General features: G+C 37.2%; 1 protein-coding gene and 1 long non-coding RNA gene across 3 annotated transcripts in view; one reads left to right on the top strand and one right to left on the bottom strand.

Annotated features, from left to right (window-relative positions):
• The first annotated feature begins 2,272 nt into the window (after nucleotides 1-2,272).
• LOC104321960 (neuropeptide Y receptor type 6) lies at nucleotides 2,273-9,255 on the top strand. 2 transcript variants are annotated; one of them, XM_069773206.1, is made up of 4 exons: nucleotides 2,273-2,559; nucleotides 2,672-2,775; nucleotides 4,746-4,837; nucleotides 4,940-9,255. In XM_069773206.1, the coding sequence occupies exon 4, from the start codon at nucleotides 6,008-6,010 to the stop codon at nucleotides 7,127-7,129; it is 1,122 nt and encodes a 373-aa protein (XP_069629307.1). In that variant the 5' UTR covers nucleotides 2,273-2,559; nucleotides 2,672-2,775; nucleotides 4,746-4,837; nucleotides 4,940-6,007; the 3' UTR covers nucleotides 7,130-9,255. The 2 variants fall into 2 exon arrangements, with proteins under 2 accessions (XP_069629307.1, XP_069629308.1); XM_069773207.1 differs by having other exon boundaries at nucleotides 2,662-2,775.
• LOC138682414 (uncharacterized) overlaps nucleotides 8,414-9,748 on the bottom strand; it is a 31,624-nt gene continuing 30,289 nt past the window's right edge. Inside the window, exon 5 of the long non-coding RNA XR_011322517.1 lies at nucleotides 8,414-8,876. This is a non-coding gene — a long non-coding RNA (uncharacterized lncRNA). The remainder of the gene's footprint in view (nucleotides 8,877-9,748) is intronic.

Genomic DNA, 9,748 nt, shown 5'->3' with positions numbered 1-9,748 from the left:
ATGCTCCAATTTATTTCAATTTATAACTATAATTTATAACAATTTATTATACCTGGAAAGCTTTTAGGATCAGGCTTTTATTGGAATGATTGTGATGAGATGATAATCAGTATAATGATTGGCATTCAGTATAGCAAGAATCAGTACACTGATTGTTTTGAGTTCATTTGTTTGTTTTGCAAATTGAGACAGAAATCCCTAATGAAACCCTTTAAAAATTGCATCAGAACCCCTACCATTTCCTATGATATAGAGTCATCCTTGAGATGCTTGAAATCCCACAAGGGCAGAGTTACTAAATTTACACTTGACATTGGCAAGCCAACTGCAGTCTTATCTGCAATATATTTTAACTTTTTATAATGAGGTTACATATAAAGTTTTCTTCTCATTACATTTGTCATCCTGCCTTCCAGTTAGTTATCAATGTCTACTGATAACGGCTATTTTCCCATCACTTAATATTGAGCAATTTAGAAATATGGTGATCATTTATATAAAGTAAATACAATTCTGCTATCCATTAACCTTTTTTTGTAAACAGATGCTACAGCATTTGGCTGAAAACAATCTACCTTGATCCCTTCATGCACAGCCACAGATTCCACTTAGTATACATACCATTGACGTCAGGCATAAACAGACCAAGAGCAGCTACACCCACAAGCCTTTGATGTCAGATGTGATCTAATTCACAACAGGTTACAACAAAATTAAATCCACAGAAGGCAGCAGATTGATATGGCTGTAAAACCAAGGGGATCACACGTTAAACACTTCAGTCTTTGCACAGATGGAGGACTGCATACAGTGTTATATTAGAAACAGAGGCCTATGTTAATAAGCAACCTGACCTTTGTTTGAAATTTATAAATAGAATCAGAACATCTTTTAATTTTCTTGACTTATTTCCTTTATAAACAGATAATGCATTTTTATGGCTTGTTCTGATGCATATCTAGCACATTGCATGTTTATGTCTTGATTAACTTCCTGGGCTACGCTATAACCAGAAGCAGAAATTCTAAAGTAAAGTACTTTGGAAAAACTTTGTTTTTATAGTACTTTTGACATAATCAAAACCAGCAAGAGCTAAAAATATTTCAGAAAAGTATATTCACATTGCTCAATTGTAGCATTTTAGTTGAAATGTCAGAATTCACAGACCACACCTAGAATAAAAAGCAATGGACTAAAGTGAAGGAAATTTTAGAAGGGAGGTGTTAAGGAAGTCTTCCTAACAGTAAATTAGGCACTTGAATACCTAATCTAGGATTACCACAAATGTTTAAAAAATAGGTCAGACAAACACATCATGAATAGCTACAAATACACGAGAAGCAGAAGGTTCATCTGGCTGACCTGAGAGGCTCCCTCCACCCCTATTTTCTACAAATACACTAGCATGACAACTAACAATATTTTCAGATAATTAGTTATAACCCTCACTTTAGGTATAGCATCAGTCTTGCTCATCCCAAAAATCCTACTACTTTTCAAAATATTCTTTCCAAATCAACAGATGCAGTAAGACAGACTCCACTACTCTCTCAAGTGTTTTGTCTGCAGGTTTCTACTTCTCTAATTTAACAGGGAATTCTCATCTAGTTTTCCCGAGCCTGTCCCCACACAAACACATGCTAACTCTGGACTATTTTCTATTGCCTCTGCTTTTTCTAGTACTGGAGAGCCACAGGATGGTTCAGCATAAGAGATTGAGATACTGTGGGTTAAGTGGACCCAGGTATGAATGCAAGAGGTTAAAACAGTTCCTTTCCTGTCCCGTAAACATCCATTCCAAATATTCAATAGGAAAACATTGAATGCTAATTTTTATAAACAAGTGGCTATAAAAGGTATGGGCTTTTACTGGAAAAAACAGTAAAAATAATAAAGCCCCTTTTCAATATGTGCTAGTGTAATGTGCCATGTTTTGCTTTTCAGGAATATTTTTGTATCTTTGGAGTATAAGCTAAATTAGCAATTTATAATGAAAATATGATGATCTTAATTGCAATAGAGCAAATTACACACTTAATAGGATGTGCATGCTATTTCTAAGCAGCCTACTGTATTTTCCCATCTCCCTCAGTTAAAAAAGCAATAAGCCATCTGCAGATGTTTATGTATGAAATCCAAAACAGGGAAAACATTCGCACTACAAAACAGATAAGATAATTGAAAATGAAATTGCAAGATAAGGTGTTTGACAGGGCGGAGGGAAGTCACACAGTGGAAGAAAATCCATCCCCATGACTACTGGTCCTTTCTCCTCCCCGCTCATTGCTGTTCGCCTCTTCTTGGATTCCAGAGCTTGTTTTATTCCTCAGCAGCCTTTCCACAGACCGCTGGATTCAGTCACAGTTGGAAATCGTGAAACTGTGGTTTGTTTCAGAAAGAGAAGAAAGAAGAGTTTAAGTATTGCTTTAGCAGCAGATAGCTTTGCTTTGGATTCTTTTATACACAAAGGAGATGTGTTTGCTGGCTTTGTAATTAACTCAAAAAGGGCAAAGAAAAGTTGTTAAGGGCAGTGTGGATATGACTTGAATTTTTCATCAGGTAAGAAGTCAGAAAATCCATAAAACTGTGGCAAATACTGAAATATATCTTTTAAAGGATTTTTGTATTCTGTACATCCTATATTTAAAATTGAATGGAAAGTATCTTCCAGATTTCATCTATGCAATACTTTGGAACTTAATAAACAGACGATGTTGGCAACCAAAACATTTACTGGTCACTTTGGAGGGATGGGACTATGCATCTTTAACATAGGTAAGAAAATAATTAGGAAAGAAAGCCTTTTAAAAGCTCATTTTATTTTCTACTATGCTTTTAACTTTATTTTGTTTATGCATGTTTCAGTAATGTTTCTGCACCTAGAGGAATGAAACAACTAGGCTAAGTGGATCATCATTTCTTATAGTGTTTCTCTCTGTAACTCTCATTGTGGTAGAGAATCTTGTTCAAAATGCATGGACTGGGGAATGAAGTAATTAGTTCTCTTATTAAACACCTCAATCCAATTCTGATATCAGCTGTAGTTGCAGCTCAAGGATGCTGATTCCACTAATATTTATTAGCTTAAAAAAATGCCAGTATGTATTACAATAGAGTTCAGCATGCTGCAGTAAGTACTAGTGTAACTTATTTTTCTAATGCTATGAATATTGCACATGTTTAAATGAGGCAGGTGTAATTGTTTTATTGCCAAGGAAATATTTAAATTGCCTTGCAGTATGACATGTGCTAAAGACTACACTTTTTAACTCACAGTACAAACCAAACAGTGAAAAGAAATTAATCTTTTTTCTGAAAAAAGGACAATGTAGATGATCAGCATGCCTAAAGCTAATGTAGTGAGTGAACTGATCAGAAGGTCAGTACAGGGACTTTCCCTTAATGGTAGAAAGTGCCAAAGAAGCCCTACCACCCACACTGAATTCTTGGGAGAGGACATGCAGCACTCGCTATCAAACCATGTTGTGCAACCATGGATAAATAAGCAAGCATAGCAAATAGTGCATAAAATATTACAAACCTGGCTCAGCCTCATGCCCTTTGAGTCCCCACAGCTTCTCCTGCTCACATAAAAAGCAGGGAAGAACAGAGCTTGTCTTTGAAGGTATCTTGCTTCTAAGCCAGCTCCCCTGCTAACACCTGATCTTTTCTCATAAAGGGCAGGGCTCAGATCTGCGCCAGTCAGGTGAGTACCACAAGCAGTGCGAAGAGAAAGATCACGCTTGGGATAAAGCAGCCAGACTTCAGACCTTTACACATCTCAAGTGGCAGTAAAGGTCATCAGGGTAACATTTGGCCTCTTGTCCTTCCAGGACATGCATCCTTCCATGTGATAAATCCAGCCAGGCAATTAGTCTGCTCCAGGGAAAAGTGATTTATAGCGCATTCCAAGAAATATGTTGCCTGAAGGTGCTGTTGCTCAGCCACATCATCGGTTTCTGCAGGGTGTGACTGTGCTGTCTTCAGAATCCCTTTTATTTCTCCTGGACTCATTAGGAGAAGAGTTTTTGCAAGCTGGTGCACACAGAGTTAGGTACATAGCTCTTGTTCCTGCCCTACTGGAGTGGGGACACCTGCGAGGGACTACAAAGTCTATCTGAGCCACTAGACTTCAATAGCTTTTGCAGCATGATTGTCCAGGTTTCTATGCCATTCCCTCAATATAGCTGTAACCAAGCCAGGTGGGTTATTTAGGGAGACTACAGTGCTTAATGTTAGCCCCTGACCACAAATTAAGTCATATTTGGAACAGGAGGCCCACATGTAGTCACATAAATCTACAGCTGCTTCTTGCTCCAACATGACCGCACTAGTTAAAAAGTGTGTTTTAATCAGAATGAGAGTGGTAATAGATGCTCCAAAGGTGATTGTGTTGGGTTTGGGGGAGTTTTTTTAGAACCTTAAATTGAAGCACCCAAGCTAATGCCAAGCAGAAGTATCAGGATAAAGCAGTCCAGGATATAACTCTAGCTGGAATATTCTTTGAGTGCCTGGGGGCAAACAGTTACAGAATCATAGTCCTCAGGTTAACCCTTATGCAAGCAACCAAACATTTTTTATTCCTTAGTGATTAAATAATGGCAATGATTTCTATGAAAAGGTTGACAAATCTTCTACACATAAACAGATTATTTCTAGTAATAATGAAACATCCACTTATCCCTTCTTCTTTTTGTGCATCCTTTTTAACTTTCCACTGCTTCTTCATCCTCCTTTCTCCACAGGCTCTCAACACTATGGTATTTATTACTAGGGGTGAAGAATGACCTCCTTCCAGCTAGTTTTCCAATAGTTCCTACTTCAAAAAAGAATTAAGGTGAGTTAGAGTTGAGTTTTGAAAGGTATACGTATAGAACATACTTATCCATCTTTCAGTTTTAAAAGTAACTCTTTACATCCCTCTTTTTTCCTTCCCCAGGTTGGAAACAACCTCTTTCTGGCCAGAAAGTTGGTGAGCCTTTGATTTAAGATTAACTTTTTAACTCGGTGATAAATTCAAACCCATCAAGATCTTCTGCTGAACCTAATTCTTCCCATTAGTATTAGTTTTATAACAGAATTGTACTAATATCAAATTTTTGCTTGACACCAGTTTAAGTTAGAACTGAAAGAACAATCAACTCTGTGTCTCTTGAGTACATGTTGCACTTAACCACAGAAAATTTGGGGGGTGTCATTTGTCAAACTTGTACAACAGTGGACAGTGTGTAGGGAAATGAGACAACCTTTGGCAATTACTGATATGGAAATAATTGTGTGTATCGCTACGATGTGATCTTTGGTTTACATTTTTCTCAGATTAGATTGCGGAAAAAGGACATTCTATCTTTAATATATAAGCAGAACAGGAAACTATCTTAAAGATGTCATTCATAGAGGTGTTGAATATCACTTAAGCTCAAGCACACATAATTTTGCTTAAGCCAGAAGAATTTGGTGTATTAGCTCACATTGCTTTGTAGTTCTAGAGAAAATCTAAGTGCGATGTCTAAGCTAGCAATGTGATGGCAGGACCCTGTTCTTCTTTTTTGATAATAAAAAAGCAACAGATTATCCTCATTGGAATTCCTTAACCTTGCTAAATCTTTGGCTGAGACAGATCTTAAAATATTTTATTTTGAAAAGCAAAGTTTATCCACAGTTGGTAAAAGAGGATTTGTACGAAAATGTTCATACAAGTTTAATCAGAGCTATCACTGCTGTTTCTTATACATCACAATCAGCTACAGGTCTGTAACACTGTCAGTGCAGAACCTCAGAAAGGTAGCATCAACCTCCACCCATATATATATATATATACACAAAACCACTAATACTCAACCACTGGCTTTTCCAGTGCTGGAATTAATTATATTAGACTTGCTCAAAACTTCAAGGACACCAACTACAATGATAGACTCATAGCAATCATTGCCTTGGAAAGCTCTATACAAGGTATATTCTAAATAATACTAGGTTTTGTCCATCGGTTGGGAGATGCTTCACAATGGATAAAGCCATTCAGCATCCCAGTGAGAGTCTGTCTAATCAAACTCTCTCTAACATTAGCTATTCTCAGTTTTTGAACTTTGATACATGCCAATCTTCCTTCCTTGCAGAATTCTTGCTTATTACAGCCTACACATTAGTTACAATAGTGGGGCTTTTTGGAAATCTTTGCCTGATTATTATAATAAAGAGACAGAAAGAAGCTCAAAATGTTACTAATGTTTTGATTGCCAACCTCTCTCTATCAGATGTCTTGATCTGTATCATGTGTATTCCTGTCACGGTTGCATATACCTTAATGGACTACTGGATATTTGGGGAAGCTATGTGTAAAATAAGTTCTTTCATACAAAGTATATCTGTCACAGTCTCCATTTTCTCACTTGTACTGATTGCTATTGAGAGATACCAGTTAATTGTGAACCCACGTGGCTGGAAGCCTAATATTTCACATGCTTACTGGGGAATTCTTTTCATCTGGGGCTTTTCCCTCATAATATCCATTCCTTTTTTAATCTTTCACCAATTAACTGATGAACCCTTCAAACATCTGTCTTTCCATAGTGATTTCTACAAGAACAAGGTTGCTTGCATCGAAGCATGGCCATCTGTTACAGAACGACTGATCTTTACCACTAGTCTGCTGGTTTTCCAGTACTGCTTCCCACTGGGGTTTATTTTTATCTGCTATCTCAGGATATCCGTATGTCTTCGAAGGAGACATGGTAAAACAGACAGAATGAGAGAGAATGAGAGCAGACTAAGTGAAAACAAAAGGATTAACATCATACTGATATCAATTGTTGTGACTTTTGCAGCTTGCTGGTTGCCTCTCAATATATTCAATGTTATTTTTGACTGGAACTATGAGGCACTAATGAGCTGCAATCATAATCTGGCATTTACAATATGCCACCTTGTGGCCATGATCTCAACATGTATCAATCCCATCTTTTATGGATTTCTCAACAAGAATTTTCAGAAGGATTTGATAGTATTAGTTCACCACTGCAGATGCTCAGCATCACAAGAGGAGTATGAAAATATTGCCCTTTCAAATCTGCAAACTGATGCATCTAAGGGATCTTTGAAATTAAATAATACCCCTGTGGATATCTAAAATAATCCAATGGCAGTTTCCAAAATTTTCTATTTTGTTGCAGATGATCTCTTTCTGTAGGTCTTGATCATGTTACTGCTGAGTTTAGAGGAAGTCTTTGCCATTTAGCTCAGCAAAAACAGGAGTATGCTCCCATAGGCATACTCTTAACAGGTACCTCATGATAGTATTAATGCTAATAAACTGCTTCCAAGAGTCCTAAATATCAATAATAATGAATTATAAACAATATTAACATCTTACTTTTTTAATCCACAGTTTCCAAGTCACTGGCATACTACCTTAGCACCAATAAAAATACTTCCATTTCAGCCACTGATGCAGTTGTCCTTCCTAAACACCTGGCTTCACCCACTTAAACCACGAATACTATGGCATTCCTAACTTCATCAGCCTTTTCACAGACAGTTTTCTGGCCTTTTAATTTTCCAGTACTACATTGTTCCCACCTCTGGTTAATCTGCACAACAGTTTATAGGCAGTTCATACTGCAAGGAAGGCCCTTTAAGTTATCCTAAGCCTCCACCACCTTCCTTTCAGCCCCAGCATGCAGTTTGCTTTGGTTTAGTACCAGTTCAGCCTAGAAATTGTATTTTAATAAGGGAAAAGGCTAGAGTGGGAATTTCTTTGGGGTTTGTTGTTGTTGTTTAAATGAGCACTAATACAGGCACCATTTGATGTGCTGAAAATTCCACTCAGATTTATGCTGTTCAAGACGAAATACATACTTAGCATTTATCCTAAAAGCATTGTATCGTACTCCAAACCACCAGTAGAGATCATTGCTTTTTCTGTTACCATCATTACTGGTCCTTAAAACAGACCTTTTAGATTCTCCATTATCGAACAAACACACTATGAATTCAGAGTAAATTTTGCTTTAGCTACTTATCCAGGTTATAAGTTCCTCTTTGAGTAGAAAATTAGGTTTGCATTTTAATTTCAGAAATATCTTTCCCCACATTTCTGCACTAGCAAGAGGCCACACTTGAGGCGGATGTGTTCATTTCTGTTAGACTGTGTTTGAAAATAGTTTCTTTTGTGACAGAGTGCATAGAAGCCTAAAGGTGTAACACTGAACACAACTTTTCTCAAACTAAAAAATTTTAAAAAACATTTTCCAGTTTGGCCATAAAAAAATAACCAAACATATTCTCCATCCATGCTACAGTGCCAATATAAATAATCAGTTAATATTGGGCTGTTTAAATACAATACTTAGAACACTTTAGTCCAGCAACTCACCATGCTTTCTCTTGTTCAACTTAAATACAATTAATCGCCTGTATTGCTAAAGCCCTTTCTTTTTTTTTTTTTACTTCCAAAAATCACCCTTCTTTTAACACTGGTACATAAAATTCCTTGTAATTTATTCTCTAACTTCAGCAATTTACCGATGACCCACTTAAGCAAAAAGAATTAACATTCAGATTACAATCAGCTCCTTGATGATTCAGCTGTGATGAAACTTACCTTAAGGCTATAAATTCTCTTGGACAGGGACCATCATCTTCTATAGCCATACAGTTCTTAAGGATTCCATCAGGCCATCATTCTCTTGTTCTGTTGCTACAGCATTAGCACAAACTGCCTGCATTGCTCCACTCATCAGAGGAGCTCTGGGAGAAGAACGTCACAAGCTCTTGCCGATATACTGGATTGTGAAGTGCTTCCTGATTCACGCTGAGCAAGATGACTTCATTGAAATCTATTAGGGCCTGATCCCATTGAATTCATAAGGGCAGCACTACTCACAAGAGCTAGAATGGCAGAATTAGTGACATGGTAATCAAGTATTTGAGTGAGAGGTATGGACTAGTTTTGGCACAATTTAGTATTTTTTTCTAATTAGATCAAATATCACGCATGTGAAGTAGAGTGCATGAACGATAACTTAAACACCTGCCTTGTTCATCATAGAAAAAAACCCAAAAGACAGATAAATACCTAATAAGGGCTAATGATCCAACTGTTGAGAGTATCTTAGTATTAATTATTTCCATTAACTCCAACCCTCAGTCACTGGGCTCCCTTTATTGCTTATACACGCCATCTGCTTGACCAGTGCAACAGGCATTTAACCAAGTAGAAAGCAGTAACTTACAGTCAACAGTTCTGCTGTCATACCGTGCATAATCAGAGTGGCTGGTACATGCTTTGGTGAAGGGGAGGTGATGGAGTTGCTTCTCTGTTCCATCGGTGAGACTCCAGGGTAATAAAGTGATTAATTATCTCCATTTCACTTGCTTAACTGAGAGCAAATCTGATCCAGGATTTTCACTTTTCTTGGAGATTCCAATACCCATACAGAAAGTCATCTAATATTGTCAGAAGATCATTCACTGAACAGAGCATTTTAACAAATTACTGTGATATACCTGCTAGAGGCTGGCTTATCAGCTGCATTTCTCTAAGTCTGGAACACAAATCTATACCACCATATCCCTCATATTTAAGCACACTGTTTACAGCTTCAGGGCCCATGCTTAAAGCAATTTACAAGCCCATGACATTCACAATATACTCTAATTTATTAATATTAGACATGATAGTTCAGATTACTCTCAGTTCTCATCATGGCAAACATCTCAGACAGTATCTAGTGTTTGAATCAGGGCC

Source organism: Haliaeetus albicilla, chromosome 27, assembly GCF_947461875.1.
Source record: "Haliaeetus albicilla chromosome 27, bHalAlb1.1, whole genome shotgun sequence".
In the NCBI taxonomy this organism is placed as follows: domain Eukaryota; kingdom Metazoa; phylum Chordata; class Aves; order Accipitriformes; family Accipitridae; genus Haliaeetus; species Haliaeetus albicilla.
The sequence above is the reverse complement of the archived record's forward strand: the minus strand, read 5'-3'. Positions and strand labels throughout refer to the sequence as shown.

Excerpts from the sequence above, each read along its gene's own strand:
- LOC104321960 (XM_069773206.1), top strand. The coding sequence starts at position 6,008 with ATGGATAAAGCCATTCAGCATCCCAGTGAGAGTCTGTCTAATCAAACT.